Here is a 17,846-nt window from a genome sequence, read left to right on the forward strand (position 1 = left end):
TATTTTTGTCTGTGGATTTCAATTACAGTACATATCTTTAAAGGTAATTTCTTTCTAAATGAGTTTTTATCTCCACTTCAGCAAACACCAAAAGGTTTTTACTGAGGGGTTTGTTCATATATCATTTTATACAATATTTTATTCCAAATGGTAAAATTGTGTTAGTTTTCTGTCTGTTAAAGTATGTTGATATCAATTAGTTATTATTTCTATTCATCTGTAGTGTCTTGCCTGTAAAACGAGTCGTGATTCGTCTGGTTTCTTTCTGCCATGCAGGTCAGAGAGTAAATGGACACAAATGGCTGCAGAGTCTATTTATCATCATTATCCGCCATCTGTTGTTCTGGCTACAGACGTCAGAGCCTCCAGGCCTTTCGAGGACAGCACATGTCCTGTTCTGGCTTCAAATATTCATGATGTGAATCATATGAAAACATACCATATATATATATTTATATATTTGTTTAACGGAAACATTAAAGGGACAGCTCACCCAAAAATGAAAATAGTTTGAAGAATGTTGGTAAGCAAACAGTTGACGGTAGCCATCGACTTCCATAGTATGACAAAAATACAATGGACCTTCTTGACATTTCCGGGTCTCTCAGCAGCAAGAAGCCGTCATAGTTGGGTTAACTTTGAGAGCAGTGAATATATTTGTTGCATTCCCATTTGCTCAAATAGACTGACAACGGCAGTCAGAAGAGAGAACGATGTCAAATTTTCCGTCCCTGCATTAAAAACACCCTTGTATGGAAGCCCGTTTCCGCCACTGAATAAAAAACAAAAAAGGTAATTGTGTCTTTTTATCTCACAATTCAGACTTTTTTCTCAATCAGAATCAATTGCGAGTTAAAAAGTCATCATTGTGAGATATAAACTCGCAGTTCTGAGAAATAAAGTCAGAATTGTGTGATATAAACTCGCAATGGCGAGACATTAAGTCGTAGAAATAACGTCAAAACTTATTTGTTTAACGGAAACATTAAAGGGACAGCTCACCCAAAAATGAAAATAGTTTGAAGAATGTTGGTAAGCAAACAGTTGACGGTAGCCATCGACTTCCATAGTGTGACAAAAATACAATGGACCTTCTTGACATTTCCGGGTCTCTCAGCAGCAAGAAGCCGCTGGGCTTGAGGTTGTGTTTGGGCACTGTACCTACACTACAAATGCCCTCAAATAGAACATCATTATGGAGTAACACAAAACACACAAACATGTGCTTTGAGGTTCATAAATAGTACAATTAATATGCAACATGTCTAGGCTATAGTCAAAGTTGAAATGTAATATTAAATATTCATTATAATATAATAAACAGGATGTGTTCTCTCAGTTGAGAGATCAAAACCCTGAAATAGACAACGGCAGTCAGAAGAGAGAACGATGTCAAATTTTCCGTCCCTGCATTAAAAACACCCTTGTATGGAAGCCCGTTTCCGCCACTGAATAAAAAACAAAAAAGGTAATTGTGTCTTTTTATCTCACAATTCAGACTTTTTTCTCAATCAGAATCAATTGCGAGTTAAAAAGTCATCATTGTGAGATATAAACTCGCAGTTCTGAGAAATAAAGTCAGAATTGCATGATATAAACTCGCAATTAACATTTATTAGACAAAGTTAGAATTGCAAGAAAAAAGTTAGAATTGCGAGTTTTTATCTTACAATTCTGTGGAAAAAGTTAGAATTGTGAGATGAAAAAGTCGCAATAACCTTTTTTAAAAAAATTATTCAGTGGCGGAAACAGCTTCCATACACTTGCATTAGCGTTAACTATTTATTTTATTTTTTTGTAATTTCATGCAAAGGTGATATAATACAAAGTATACTAAAAAAATCTAAATATAAAGAAAAAAAAACTTTTTGCTGATGACCATTGAAGCCTGTCATCACAGTCTTGTGAAAAGGGTCCATGGAAGTCAATGGTTACCTACCGTCAACCAGGGCAGGACTTAGGGGGCCGGGGGCCCCTGGGCTTGAGGTTGTGTTTGGGCACTGTACCTACACTACAAATGCCCTCAAATAGAACATCATTATGGAGTAACACAAAACACACAAACATATGCTTTGAGGTTCATAAATAGTACAATTAATATGCAACATGTCTAGGCTATAGTCAAAGTTGAAATGTAATATTAAATATTCATTATAATATAATAAACAGGATGTGTTCTCTCAGTTGAGAGATCAAAACCCTGAAATAGCTTGGAGCAAAAAAATAAAATAAAAAGAATGGTCATATCTTTAATCAATACATTCAATCGAATAAAAAGACATGCTGGCTATTAACAATCAAATTAAATCACTATCAACAGAATTCATAGATGGATTGTGCATAAATGTTAGGATTAAATATAACATTTTAATGTAGAAATATTCAATGATTGCAAAAAATGAAATAAGCTACTTTTTTAAATATGAAACAACAACCGCCAGTTAAGCAGCTCTTAACGAGTGAGTTGAATCAACAGATTCATTTAAAAAGCTGATTCATTTAACTCTGCAAACGCCTGATTGAATCATTTGCAGGTCCGTGTAACGCTGAGGAACAAAACGCTGTTGTTCGGAGACGCAGCGGTTCTGCTCTTTGTTCTGTTTTCTTTCTGACGGAGCAAAGCGGGATTTTGTGTCTGAAAGCTACTCTGTAAGCTATTGCTTATTATACAGTTGCAATCGTGCAGATATTCGGAGAAAAAAGAAAACAGGACTCTTGTTTGTGTGATAGGCTAAGTCCTATATCATAGTCATAGCTATGTTATAAAAACAGAAACTCATTGCTATTTTTTAAAATTTAAAATCATTTTTCTGACATTTCTTCCCCACTATGTGTGTAAGACGAGAGAGAGCGCTCAAAACTCATCAGATGATGGCATAATTTATTGGAACATTAATATAGTAATACAGAATCATCCTCTGTAAAGAAATGAGGTGTGAAGATTTGAGAATTTATCCTTATCTTTCTAAATGTGCGCTCTTTGGGGCTAAAGGCTTAATGGAGCTGTTTAAAGTAGCCATGTGATAACAAACCAATAGGTGCAGACGCGATTAAATAGGCCTACGTGTGTCCTTCTTCTGTGTGGAAGAATCATAAATAGCAGTTTATGCTGTTTGATTGTGGCCTCGAAGGTCGTAGTTGTACGCTGTAGCCCCCGCTGGTCCCTTTAGATCTTGTGTGCGCACTGCGCAGTGGAAATGTGGCTAATAATTTCTGAATTCTGACTGGCATATAACAAACAAATCAAACAAACGTTAACGGGCAAAGGCGGGGCCCATGGGCTGCAGCCCACTCAAGCCCAATGGTAAGTCCGGCCATGCCGTCAACTGTTACTGACATTTTTCAAAATATCTTCTTTTGTGTTCAACAGAAGAAATAAACTCATACAGGTTTGGAACCACACTTGAAAGTGAGTAAATCAGGCTATTACACTTTCCATTTTGGGTGAACTGTTCCTTTAAGGGTCCATCCATGACCGTGCGTTTCAGATCGAATTCGCAAAAAAACGTAAAATAGCTACGAATTCGCAAGAATGCGCCGAGTCGTCTGAACGCCTAGCTCAGAACTACACTTGACAAGCACAACAAAACTGCACTTCTGCATGTGAAGCTACAGTACTTTGAGCTGACGATGGTTTTGAAGGGAACTACCGTCAGTTATTTCTGCATCCGCCCACTCATTCCACGGATCACCGGGAGAGATGCGGCACGAGCTAGATTCCGGCGGGACAGATGGAGATCGTTCTGAACGCCAGGATCCCGCTGACTGAACGGCATGAACTGTCACTCCTGATTAGCGTGATGGATCCTCCGCCATCTGATATTAAAGCGCTGGGAGTATCCAACAACACATGCAGTCAAATCTTGGAAAACAATATAAACATTTAATTAAAGGTAAGCAACGTACTTTGTAGCTAGTTACAGTAGCTGATCGTCGCATACCACAGTGCTCACAGATATTCATGTGTTCGGAATCGTATGTTGATTTCACTCCAAAATCAAATCGTTTAGGCCTATTTGTTTGTTTGTTTTTGCATTGTGACAATTAAGCACATTCGTTAATACAATGCAAATGTAACACAGTCGTGAAAATCAGCATAAGCAATAATTCAGTTCAAAAACCACTACCATGATGTGTGTATCTAAAATGTAAACATTTTTCACATTAAATTTATGAAACCTATTTATTATTTTATTTTATTATTACATCTACTGGCAATTGAATGATGAAGATTTAAATATATATAATTGTCCTGAAATGTCACAAAGCAAAAAAAAACAGTGGTTCTAAAAATAGATTTTCTGTATGCAAAACATATGCTTATTTCTTTCCTTTGATTTTGAGGTCAATCTCGAGCTGTTCTTCACTGGATTCACCTCCATTCACTCAGAATATTTACACTTGCTTTTAAGGCTTCCGTATTTGAATTGCATATAACATTTCTATTCATTTGGATTGTGCAGTTTTGACTTTGGGTAATAAACTTAATATGATTCATAATTGTCAGTCTTACATAAATGAAACCGAAACAGGTACGATTTCTGCACCAGTGTTATTTTATGATCATAGAGATACTATTATAGTTTTAATTCATATTTTGTATTAGTTTTAATTTTTTGTACTTTCCTTTCTCATTTTAATTGTAATTACATTTATTAATTTTGTTGTGTTTTTTAGTCATATTTATTTTTTTTTCTATACAGTTTCTATGCTCAGTCATTTTAATTTCAGTTCTAGTGTTAAGTAAGTCAGGCTAAACTAAATTAAATCGAGAATTAGAAAATAAAATGCATTTAAAAAAAATAAAGTGCATATAAAAATATACAATTTATACAAAACATATATATATATATAGTATTATATACATATATAAATATATATAACACTAATTAAAATGTTTATTTCAAGTAACAAAAACATTGCGTGGTTTATTATTAATCTGACTTTATGCACGACTAACAAATATGCATCTCATTACATTTATTGGTTAGTTAATGTTATACTGTGTAATCCAAATGCATGGATATTTTATATGCGGTTCAAATACATGAATCCTACATTTAGGCCTGAATATTTTTCAGCCGCATTGAAATTCTATTTCCCTTTGACTCAGTTATAGTCTAGCCACTAAAACACTCTCAACTCCTGAGAGCTGAACGAGAGCTGATTCCTGTGTGAAGATGTCACTGAGGTTTTTTCTGTGAGTTCTCCGAGTTCTGTGACCTGCCGACGCTGGAAGGAGCCGTCCGGTGCCTCTGCCGCGGTTTCTGAACTATATTCATGCTGTTGTTGTTGCCGATCTGAACTCCACAGACGTTGGACATGGTGATCTGAGCTCCGCCTGAGAGGAAAGCAGAGAGACAGACGAGTGTCATGCTTTCCGTTCCAGATTTGATCAAATCTGTCACGACTGAGGAGCTAAAGGACCAGCTCCATCTACTGGCAGACGTGGGATATCTGGATGATTGTGCAATATCTAACCACCATAAAGGCTTTTTGTAAAGAAAGGCAACTGTTTTATGAAGGACAATACGGGGAAATTTTATTTTTAAGGACAAAAGATACACCAAGCTGTTATTTATGAAAGCCAGTTTCTGCCATGGAGTAAAACATTTTAAAAAGCAATTGTTACTTTGTTCTTAGAATTCCGAGTTTACTCCAAAATTGTCCTTTTTATTAACAATTCTGATTTTTCTTCTTGCGATAGGAGTTTATATCTCGCAATTCAGACGTTTTACCTCCGAAATAAAGTCCAAATTGTAAGATAAAAAAATTACCTTTTTAGTATTACTTAAAAACAGAGTAAAACTGACCTGGTGTTGAAATCTGCCGCTGTAAGAACACACACACAGCAGGATGTTAGGAGAGGAGCGCTCAGTAATATAAAACAACGGATATGTTTGTTTGTTTGTTTCAGACCTGTGTTGTTCTGATCTGCATCACCGGCGGAGCAGGACGAGGAAATGCTTCTGTGAATTCATCTCTGGAGCTCAGATTACCTTTCTTTATGGATTTTGTGTAACTGGCAGCTGTTTCCTGCAAGATAACGTACAAGCTAATAAACATCCTCAGACGATGTACTGTACTTTAGTTCATTTATATACAGTAGCACCTTTAAGAACCAGATCTATGGTTTAAATACACGGATACCCATCTTAATGTCCTACTGAAAATGGTTTCAAGCCTCTCAGAACCAAAAATGTAGCTCTGAATCACTTTCTAATGCTTTGAAAGGTCATTGTACAAATTATGAGCTGATTATTGACCTTAATGAGCCGAGTACAGTTAGTTAGAAATTAAAAAAATACAATTGTATACAATTTAAATAATGGTCTGTTGATTCAAATGCTTTTATTAAGTTCAATGTGCTAAGATTTTAATTTAGCTTCAGTTCATTTCAGTATAAATGACCTGTTTGGGAAGTGGTCCAGTGACGCAGGACGAAGCCTGAGGCTGTGCTTCTGAAACATAAAGAGGATCAAGACGTCAAAAATCCTGGAAATATTTATCCTGTGAGCCAAAATGAAAACTTTATTTATAACCCGTTGGACTTCCATAAATAATACAGTAGGGCAGGACTTGATTTTTTTCCCACGAGTGGATGTTGGGTGTAAAATTAGAGGGATTTCTGTGTATTTCAACATGCTTCCTTGATGTGGAAACAGAACAAAACAGTGTTATTTCACAGTGTCAGGTGTAAGTTACTTCAAAATTAATGCATTACGATACTGCGTTACTCCGTAAAAAGTAACTTATTGCATTACTTAGTTACTTTTATGTAACGTAATACATTACATTTAGTGCTGCCAAACGATTAATCGTGATTAATTGCATACAAAATAAAAATATCTATATTTATATTCATATAATTTATAAGTAAATATATTTAATATATAAGCATAACATATTTTTCTGAAATATATACTGGATGTGTGTGTATTTATATATACATAATAAATATACACAGCACACACACATATATTATGCAAACAAAAACTTTTATTTTGTATGCAATTAATCGCAATTAGCAGCACTAATTACATTACTTTTGCATTATGTTTTTGTCACCTGAGTTGGGCTTGCTGATTTATTTTTAGTAACAAAAAAAACACGGGGACAGCAGAGATAGTGACTAATTAGGAAAGCTTATTTGAAAAAAGTATTTTCTTGTAAATTTAAGAGTTACTTTACTAGTTACTTGAAAAAAGTAATCTGATTAAGTAACTCGCATCGCTTGTAATGCGTCACTCATAACACTGCATATTAACACCACTGAGATACTATTAAAGTTTTTGTTAATATCTTAAATGTTTTAACTTTAATGTCAGTAAAAGTTTTAGTAATTTTGTGTTTTTGCCGTTAACTTTCGAGTTTATTTAGTTTTAGTACTTAATGTTAAACTGAACCTAAATGAGAGTTGCTCTGGCAAACAACGGAATGAAAATAATGTATTATTTATAAAATAAAAAAACATACCGTTGTGTGGTTGACGGCTGATCTGGATTGATTTCAAACCGGAACAAATGTCATCATCCTGCTCATAAGAAAAGATTGTGTTAACGGAGGATAAAAATAAGGGTTAAAGAGTTTTGCATTTAAGTTATTCCATTTTCAACTTGTTTTACTTTTTTACGGTGTGATGGAAATGGTGAATAAACATTGGTTAAAAACTCAAAATGAACGTAAACTGTACCAGCTGCTTCAGAACATCATAGACAGCATCATTGAGTCCATGTTTGTGCATATTAGAGATCTTCTCAGTCGCATGAACACAGTCTGAAAGCACGAGACGGCGAGGTGAGAACGTGTGGAGGTGGACAGTGTTGCCAACTTAGCACTACATTTAGCAACGTTTTCTTCCAAAAGCACCTAGCAACAGATGTAGCTATTTTTAGAATTTGTTGGGCAACTATTAGCAACTTTCGGTAAGTGACTAAAACGAAACAATAATAATTGAATAAATTAATAGTTGAATAATTGTTGATTTATGATACATCTTGTTTGTACTTGAGACTGTTGACTAGGGCTGCAAAGAGGTGGAAAATTTCCAGTAAATTTGGGAAACATTCCAGACATTTTGGAAACTTTCCAGGATTTTTTTGGAATATTCCAGGGATTTTTGGAATATTCCAGGGATTTTTGGAACGTTTCCGGAAATGTTCCACCCCTTTGTTGATCAGTCAGTACATTGTAAGAAAAAATATCTAGAAAAATGGAAAAGGTACTAGTAATTTTCCAGGACATATCCGTTATCTGTTATCCAATCGTGTTAACGGAGGATAAAAATAAGAGTTAAAGAGTTTTGCATTTAAGTTATTCCATTTTCAACTTGTTTTACTTTCACGGTGTGATGGAAATGGTGAATAAACATTGGTTAAAAACTCAAAATGAACGTAAACTGTACCAGCTGCTTCAGAACATCATAGACGGCATCATTGAGTCCATGTTTGTGCATATTAGAGATCTTCTCAGTCGCATGAACACAGTCTGAAAGCACGAGACGGCGAGGTGAGAACGTGTGGAGGTGGACAGTGTTGCCAACTTAGCACTACATTTAGCAACGTTTTCTTCCAAAAGCACCTAGCAACAGATGTAGCTATTTTTAGAATTTGTTGGGCAACTATTAGCAACTTTCGGTAAGTGACTAAAACGAAACAATAATAATTGAATAAATTAATAGTTGAATAATTGTTGATTTATGATACATCTTGTTTGTACTTGAGACTGTTGACTAGGGCTGCAAAGAGGTGGAAAATTTCCAGTAAATTTGGGAAACATTCCAGACATTTTGGAAACTTTCCAGGATTTTTTTGGAATATTCCAGGGATTTTTGGAACGTTTCCGGAAATGTTCCACCCCTTTGTTGATCAGTCAGTACATTGTAAGAAAAAATATCTAGAAAAATGGAAAAGGTACTAGTAATTTTCCAGGACATATCCGTTATCTGTTATCCAATCGTTTAAAATGCAGTTAAAAAAAAACTGTGAAAAATCAATACGGAATATTTCTTCATTTTAACAGCAGAATTTTCTTAGAGTGTAGCACACTCATACACTGCTTAAAACTGTATTTGTTCAGAATGTGTCGTTTTACTAGTTCACAAGCTAAAACCCTTAAATTGTTTAAAAATATGTTCATTGTTCAGTGTTGTATTTTATATTTTAATATAGTATTATATGAACAAATCTAAAATTAACATGTGGGTCAAAGACGTTAAGATGTCTGCATCAAAAGTGATTTTACGTCCATAGAAAGCACATTAAATGCAAGTAAAGTTCAAATACGTTTTTGAAGAATAAAATGTCAAAATTTGTTTGAAATAATGTTACATGTCATTCAGTGTAACACTTATGGTTATGTAAAAATTCAAAAACATGCTTATTCTGACCTGTACATATCAAAATAAATTTTATTGTGTTTTAAATGAGTAAACAAAATAGTATTGTCAAATGGGCAAAACCTAGGATAGTGGCAAATTAAAAAAATGTAAAATTACAACCAATTAGTATTTGGGGTGAAAGTAATTAGTTTTTTAACTAATTTTGTCATAAATTGATTTTTGTTGTAAATATGCCTGGCAGGATTGTTACACTGAATGATATTTTAGTGGGTGTCTTCTGTAAATCAGGGGAAAATGTATGAAATAAATTTTTTGCTCAGAAAAACAAAAACAAAAATACAATTACATGAAACAGAAAACTTTTTCATTTTTTATTGTTGTTGAAAAACAATTTAAAGCAGTATTGTTTTTATGCTTAAACCCTTTTTCGTCTTTGACCCATTATCTACAAAATATATTTTTGGCTGAGATTCGATGTGTGTTGTAACTATGTAATGAAATCACAACATCATTTAGCAACAAATCAACCCTCCTTTAGCGACTTCCCCTGAAGATGAGTTGGGTCATCATGGAGCGAAGGGGTTCGAGTCTCACCGAGGAACGACGGTCTCCTGCTGGGATCCTGATGCCAGCACTCGGTCATGAGCTTCACCATATCTTCCAGCCCTTTAACCCTGCGAGAATTTGTTGGGCAACTATTAGCAACTTTCGGTAAGTGACTAAAACGATAAAAAGGCATACATTTTCCGTCTAAATTACACAAAAAGAGGAAACCAAAGACGCCTAGCTGTACACACATCATTAATGATGATAACAATAATAATTGAATAAATTAATAGTTGAATAATTGTATTATAAATAGCTGAATGATATTTTAGTGGGTGTCTTCTGTAAATCAGGGGAAAATGTATGAAATAAATTTTTTGCTCAGAAAAACAAAAACAAAAATACAATTACATGAAACAGAAAACTTTTTCATTTTTTGTTGTTGTTGAAAAACAATTTAAAGCAGTATTGTTTTTATGCTTAAACCATAGTGGCAAATTAAAAAAATGTAAAATTACAACCAATTAGTATTTGGGGTGAAAGTAATTAGTTTTTTAACTAATTTTGTCATAAATTGATTTTTGTTGTAAATATGCCTGGCAGGATTGTTACACTGAATGATATTTTAGTGGGTGTCTTCTGTAAATCAGGGGAAAATGTATGAAATAAATTTTTTGCTCAGAAAAACAAAAACAAAAATACAATTACATGAAACAGAAAACTTTTTCATTTTTTGTTGTTGTTGAAAAACAATTTAAAGCAGTATTGTTTTTATGCTTAAACCCTTTTTCGTCTTTGACCCATTATCTACAAAATATATTTTTGGCTGAGATTCGATGTGTGTTGTAACTATGTAATGAAATCACAACATCATTTAGCAACAAATCAACCCTCCTTTAGCGACTTCCCCTGAAGATGAGTTGGGTCATCATGGAGCGAAGGGGTTCGAGTCTCACCGAGGAACGACGGTCTCCTGCTGGGATCCTGATGCCAGCACTCGGTCATGAGCTTCACCATATCTTCCAGCCCTTTAACCCTGCGGGGGTCTATGGAGGACAGGTCCGGTCTGTCCCCCTGAGGGATCCGGAAGCGCACCAGACTGGACAGAGCGTCTGCGGGACAGACACGAGTGAGACACTGCTGCGGACGCCAGCCAGAGAGCGCTGAGGGACGCTTACCTTCATACGGCTCCTTCCCGGTGACGATGGACCACAGCAGAACGCCGTAACTGCAGAGCAGAGCGTTCACACTTTATGACACATTACACTTTCATTTACATCTCATGCACGATTAGATATGAAGGAGCACATCAATCCCAACCCTCATATGTCATAAGGGTCTCTGCTATTTATTAGTATTCTATGCTTTTAGTATATAATATAACATATGTGACCCTGGAGCACAAAACCAGTCATAAGAGTCAGTTTTTTTAAATTGAGATTTCTACATCCTCTGAAAGCTGAATAAATAAGCTTTCCATTGATGTATGATTTGTTAGGAGAGGACAATATTTGAAAATCTGGAATCTGAGCGTGCAAAAAAATCTAAATATTGAGAAAATCATCTTTAAAGTTGATCAAATGAAGTTCTTAGCAATGCATATCACTAATCAAAAATGAAGTTTTGATATATTTACGGTAGGAAATGTACTAAATATCTTCAAGGAACATGATCTTTACTTAATATCCTAATGATTTTTGGCATAAAAGAGAAATGTATAATTGTGACCCATACAATGTATTGTTGGCTATTGCTACAAATATCCCCCAGCGACTCAACACTGCTTTTGTGCTGCAGGGTCAGTTTTGACCCGGGAGCAGTACATAAAAATAAAATGCATTAACCTTTGCATAAGGATTAAGACTGTCTGCAGGAGACTATTGTTGCTTAGATTCAATGACAAATATGTCGTATTGTGCTGTGCATTTCAGCTTTGATTGTTTTTGTTTGGATTGTTTGCATTCGTGAACTTACTTCATCCATGCGTGCCATTTGGATAAATATTCTGTGTTTTACATTGGAAATATGTTAAAACTGTGTACCGGCTCTTTAAGAATCGCGACTGTGAAGTCTGGCGTTCTTTGGAATGCAGCGGAGTCACAGTTTTCTTGACCGCATCCGTGATATTTAAGATGTAAGAATATATTTTGTTTCTTTCATTTTATTTGTTTCATTTATCTGTTTTGACCCGGGAGCAGTACAGAAAAATAAAATGCATTAACCTTTGCATAAGGATTAAGACTGTCTGCAGGAGACTATTGTTGCTTAGATTCAATGACAAATATGTCGTATTGTGCTGTGCATTTCAGCTTTGATTGTTTTTGTTTGGATTGTTTGCATTCGTGAACTTACTTCATCCATGCGTGCCATTTGGATAAATATTCTGTGTTTTACATTGGAAATATGTTAAAACTGTGTACCGGCTCTTTAAGAATCGCGACTGTGAAGTCTGGCGTTCTTTGGAATGCAGCGGAGTCACAGTTTTCTTGACCGCATCCGTGATATTTAAGATGTAAGCATATATTTTGTTTCTTTCATTTTATTTGTTTCATTTATCTCTGAGACAATATTAATGCAATATATCGGAGCAGAGTACGTGGATTGCTGTATTGGACACAGAGCGAGAAAATCTGAAATGTAAGTCGTTTATTTTATTTTATTTATTTATTTTCCAGATTTTGTAAAATAACATTTTAAGAGACATAACCATTTAACCTAAATTGTAACACCTTTTGCATTCAGGCAAGTTAAAAACAAAATACATGAAAAAAACATTGCACATGGATTAAGATTATCAAAATCCGTGATATTTAAGATGTAAGAATATATTTTGTTTCTTTCATTTTATTTGTTTCATTTATCTCTGAGACAAGATTAATGCAATATATCGGAGCAGAGTACGTGGATTGCTGTATTGGACACAGAGCGAGAAAATCTGAAATGTAAGTCGTTTATTTTATTTTATTTATTTATTTTCCAGATTTTGTAAAATAACATTTTAAGAGACATAACCATTTAACCTAAATTGTAACACCTTTTGCATTCAGGCAAGTTAAAAACAAAATACATGAAAAAAACATTGCACATGGATTAAGATTATCAAAATACACATTGCGTTTTTTTTTTTTTCCAGATTTGTTTCAAATACATTTTTAAGCGATTTTTTACACTTTCAGGTCATTTTTTTATTTTAAAGAAATGTATACTTTTATCAATCAAGGACGCATTAAATTGATCAAAAGTGACAGTAAAGACATTTATAATGTTACAAAAGATTTCTATTTCAAATAAATGAACAGCATTTATTTGAAACAGAAATCTTTTAGATGAACAGAACAACTTTCTATTCATCTGTGAATCCTGAAAAATAAAATGCATCACAGTTTCCACAAAAATATTGTGCAGCACAACTGTGTTCAACATTGATAATAATCAGAAATGTTTGTTGAGCAGCAGATCAGCATATTATACTGATTTCTGAAGATCATGTGACACTGAAGACTGGAGGAATGATGCTGAAAATACAGCTGCACATCACAGAAATACATTACAGTTTAACAGAGATTCACACAGAAAACAGCTGTTTTACATTGAAAAAATATTTTAAAATTTTACTGTATTTTTAATCAAATAATTTCAGCCTTGGCGAGGTTAAAAACATTAAAAGCCCTGCTGCAGTATCTGCAATGTTTCTGTGGTTACCTGTAGACGTCAGTGGCTTTGCTGGCTTTGTAGTTGACAGACTGCAGCGCTTCAGGAGGCATGTAGCTCAGTGTCCCTCCATCATCCTCGTCTTTCTCTCTGGAGCATCTAGAAACGCTTCGAGCCACTCGCGACAGACCGAAATCTGTCAGCTGCAGGAAAAACAAAGCAAGGGTTCATTAAAGTCAAAATGCATTATGCCTGTTTCACACTCAAAGGGCACTGACAATCGTGCTTATTAATTATCAAGCGGTAAGCTGATATGGACACAGATTTTAATATTACATTGGTTGGCCATCAACAGTAACATCCTGAATTTAATGACAGATGTGTTTTTAGCAATGCAACAAGATTTTTTGGGGTGAACTGTCCCTTTAAGAGCTCAGTCCTGCTTTAAGAATCTATTAATAATCGACTGGAGCCTTCATGTAAATGTGTGAATTAAATAATTTGACCTGAATTACATTAAAAAGAGTGGCGTAGAGCTGAAAGAATTCATTTTACAGGAACATTTGATCCGTACGAAGCACTACCGCACATGAACTTCATCTCCACAGATGATTTTAGCATTTAATTTGAGAAAAACATCAGCAGATACACTCAGAAAGGATTACCAGAGTTTCAGTTTGAAGAAATTATGACAGAAATCATACTATTTTACAGTAGAATGCACTTCTCAAAGTAGTAGTCGTAATAATAATACGTTTATTAAAAATGTTTTTAAAGGAATTTCACATTTTGTTTCTGTTATTTGCTTTAATTTACACCGTAAACCTCTGTTGTGCAGCGATTGTTACCAATTGTTCAAATTTAATTACAAATAAGAGGATTAATTAAATGGTTCATAACCAAATTAATGTTTTTGATATTAAATCATAAAGCAGAATCCATAAGAATTAAAACTGACAACTCAGCAAGAAAATAAAATAAATAAACATTCCATAGCAAAGTACGATTGTAAATAAATATATATAATAATAATAAATTAAATATTAAATTGTTATGGTTTTATTAATTTAATTGATGAGACATCTTTTTTTACGATTATTAAAAATAAATTAAACCATTAAAACACAATAAAAGTAAAAAAAAAATATATATATAATAATAATAAAAATAAAGGAAAAAGGAAATCAGAATTTGGGGAAAATAACATGGAATTTGAGAAAGAAAAAAAATAAATAAGTAAACCACTATTTTTTATTTTGAAAACGAAATTAAACGATTAAAACAGAATCCAGAACAAATAAAAAGGACAACAGAATGTCGGGGGAAAATGAAACTGAATTTGAGAAAATAAAATGTTTCATAGGGCACTATTATTATTAACAATGTAATAAACTATTAAATGTGACCCTGCAGCACAAAAGCAGTGTTAAGTCGCTGGGGGATATTTGTAGCAATAGCCAACAATACATTGTATGAGTCACAATTATACATTTCTCTTTTATGCCAAAAATCATTAGGATATTAAGTAGAGATCATGTTCCATGAAGATATTTAGTAAATCTCCTACCGTAAATATATCAAAACTTAATGTTTGATTAGTGATATGCATTGCTAAGAACTTCATTTGAACAACTTTAAAGATGATTTTCTCAATATTTAGATTTTTTTGCACCCTCAGATTCCAGATTTTCAAATATTGTGCGATCCTAACAAACCATACATCAATGGAGAGATTATTTATTCAGATTTCAGATGATGCATAAATCTCAATTTCAGAAAAATTGACCCTTATGACTGGTTTTGTGCTCCAGGGTCACATATTGATACGTTTTATGAATTCACCTGATTAGACATCCTTTTTTGCTTATTAAAACACAATTAAACCGTTAAGACAGAATCCAGAAGATGAAAGTGAAAAGCACAGAATCTGGGGGAACTGGCCTTGGCTCTGAGGCTGTCGTCCAGCAGCACGTTGCTGGGCTTGAGGTCCAGATGCAGGAGCGGAGGAGTCAGATGATGGAGGAAGTTCATGCCCAGGCTGATCTGGTGCGTCATGCGGAAGGTCAGAGGCCACGGCGGCGGCCCGGCCAGCGTCTGCAGCAGATCCGCCACCGAACCCTTGGGCATGAACTCCATCACCAGCCCTCGGCCCTCGCCCACACGGCCCTCGTACAGACCCAAGATCCGGATCACGTTAGGATTCCCGCCCTGGAACATCAGGAGAGCTTCCCTCTGGATGGAGGACGCCGGTCTGATTCATGAGCAGGAGAAACAAACAAACCAGCCAGTGCTGATGATGCTCAAACAAACACATCCATGCACTCACAGCACCACGCCGTTTACAGCTTTAATATACATTTTACATTTGTTAATTACACATACATATATATATATTATTACAGTGCTCTTTCTTAACGTAAATACAGTAATGGAAATATATGCACACACACACACACATAAGTCTACCATGGTAAACCAGTGTCTGCCCAAATACTGCTTTGACTACACTGAAACGGTAGGGATGACCAACAGCGGACTGGATGGGGTAAGTTGTCACAATAGAAAACTGCTATTCAATGACGATGACTAGAGAACAATTTCTATACAGTGAAAAAAACTGGTGTAGGATTTACTTTGAAACTATGTGTTTTCTAACTGCTTGTTTTCTTTAAAAAAAAAGCCTCTAACACTAGCTTTCTCTATTATTTTTCTATTCTATCTACTTGTTTTTGGTATGAGTTCATATATATATATAAAGTGCTGTAAAACGATTAATCGCATCCAAAATAATAGTTTTTGTTTACATAATATATGTGTGTGTGTACTGTGTATATTTATTATGTATATATAAATACAAAGTATACAAAATATTTCCATGTATATATTTATATTCATATAATTTATATTATATATATATTTAATATATAAACATAACATATTTTTCTTACATATATACATGCATGTGTGTGGTTATATATATATATATATACATAATAAATACGCACAGTACCCCCCCCCCCTTACTTTTTTACAGTGAGTGTACTTGTTATGCCAGTCACTATAGTGTGCTATGGACAACACAGTAAAATACCAAGAGTGGAAATAAAACACAAACAAACACCAAGCGACTGTTTTTGACAACATGAACTGCTAAAGTTAAATGTCTAAATGTGTCTCTTTTCATTGAAAGTCTCCCTTCATTACACAGTGATGCTTGCAGTGGTTTCACTGTGTTCACGTGATACAGACAACTTCCCAGTGTGCCAACTTGCCCCGACCTCCCCATTAAACACAATAATCAAAATGAAAGAATGATCGCATACTATTTGAAGGCCACGTTAATGCATTGCACGATGTTACGGTTGGACTGGGCTGTATAGACTGTGCTTATCAAGGTAAACATTTAAGGACAATGTCCACGTGCTGTAATTACCCGTCTTTATAGTGTAATAACTTTATGGCCACGTCCATGCCCAAGGTCTTGTGCTTCGCTCGGTAGATCTGGCCGAATCCGCCGGTTCCGATGCTCCTCCAGCCCTGCAGACATTCATCACGGATCACCTCGAACCTGATGCACACAGAGTCGTCCATCTCCGCCCCGAGCGTCTGATCTACTCAGCTACTCAACCGGAGAATGCTTAAATAGTTCATATTCCGTCTGAGTGCGTCCGTTCCTCTGAGTTCCTCGTTAATGGCGACGCTTCCACATCGAGAAGCTGGTTTCACTTCCCCATCAAACAAGCAAGAAGAAGAAAACACCACTGCACACATGCTTTCCTTCTGAAATCACACCAATAATCTCATGTCAATACATCTGATAGATTATTGAAACACTAAGAAAAACATGTTCCAAGAACGTTTCCATTAGGTTGGCCTATTAAACGCTACACTCTAAAAAATGCTGGGTTGTTTCAACCCAACTTTGGGTCAGATATGGACTAATTAAATTTTTACATTACATATTTGACCCAAAAGTTGGGTTAGTCCATATTTGACCAAAATGTGGGTTAGTCCATATTTGACCCAAAAGTTGGGTTAGTCCATATTTGACCCAAAGTTGGGTTGAAACAACCCAGCATTTTTTAGAGTGTGCTTTTGAATGAGCGTTCCAAACGTGTGTTCTTGGTTATCAGAGAAAACGTTAAGAGAAAGTTCCATTTTATCATTTCTAACATTATGCGGATGTCACTGGAACATTTTCTGAAGCATCTGAAAGCAAGTAAAGAAACGTTTCCGCGAACAATGGATAAATAATGTTTATAGCGTTCCTATTATTGAGACATTAAATGTTATTTCTGAATGCTCGCTG

General features: G+C 34.9%; 1 protein-coding gene across 2 annotated transcripts; it reads right to left on the reverse strand.

Annotated features, from left to right (window-relative positions):
• Positions 1-4,929: 4,929 nt before the first annotated feature.
• Positions 4,930-17,382, reverse strand: LOC107572655 (receptor-interacting serine/threonine-protein kinase 3-like). 2 transcript variants are annotated; one of them, XM_016259085.1, is made up of 11 exons: positions 16,971-17,382; positions 15,479-15,788; positions 13,589-13,740; positions 11,065-11,114; positions 10,843-10,998; positions 8,405-8,487; positions 7,477-7,534; positions 6,412-6,461; positions 5,920-6,036; positions 5,814-5,832; positions 4,930-5,341 (listed from the first exon to the last, which is right to left on the reverse strand). In XM_016259085.1, exons 1-11 carry the CDS (start codon positions 17,126-17,128, stop codon positions 5,184-5,186), a joined length of 1,311 nt encoding a protein of 436 aa, XP_016114571.1. In that variant the 5' UTR covers positions 17,129-17,382; the 3' UTR covers positions 4,930-5,183. The 2 variants fall into 2 exon arrangements, with proteins under 2 accessions (XP_016114571.1, XP_016114572.1); XM_016259086.1 differs by lacking the exons at positions 4,930-5,341; positions 5,814-5,832 and having other exon boundaries at positions 5,926-6,036; positions 6,412-6,649.
• Between the last annotated feature and the right edge of the window lie 464 nt (positions 17,383-17,846).

Source organism: Sinocyclocheilus grahami, unplaced genomic scaffold (assembly GCF_001515645.1).
Source record: "Sinocyclocheilus grahami isolate Dianchi unplaced genomic scaffold, SAMN03320097.WGS_v1.1 scaffold1787.1, whole genome shotgun sequence".
Classification (NCBI taxonomy): Eukaryota; Metazoa; Chordata; class Actinopteri; order Cypriniformes; family Cyprinidae; genus Sinocyclocheilus; species Sinocyclocheilus grahami.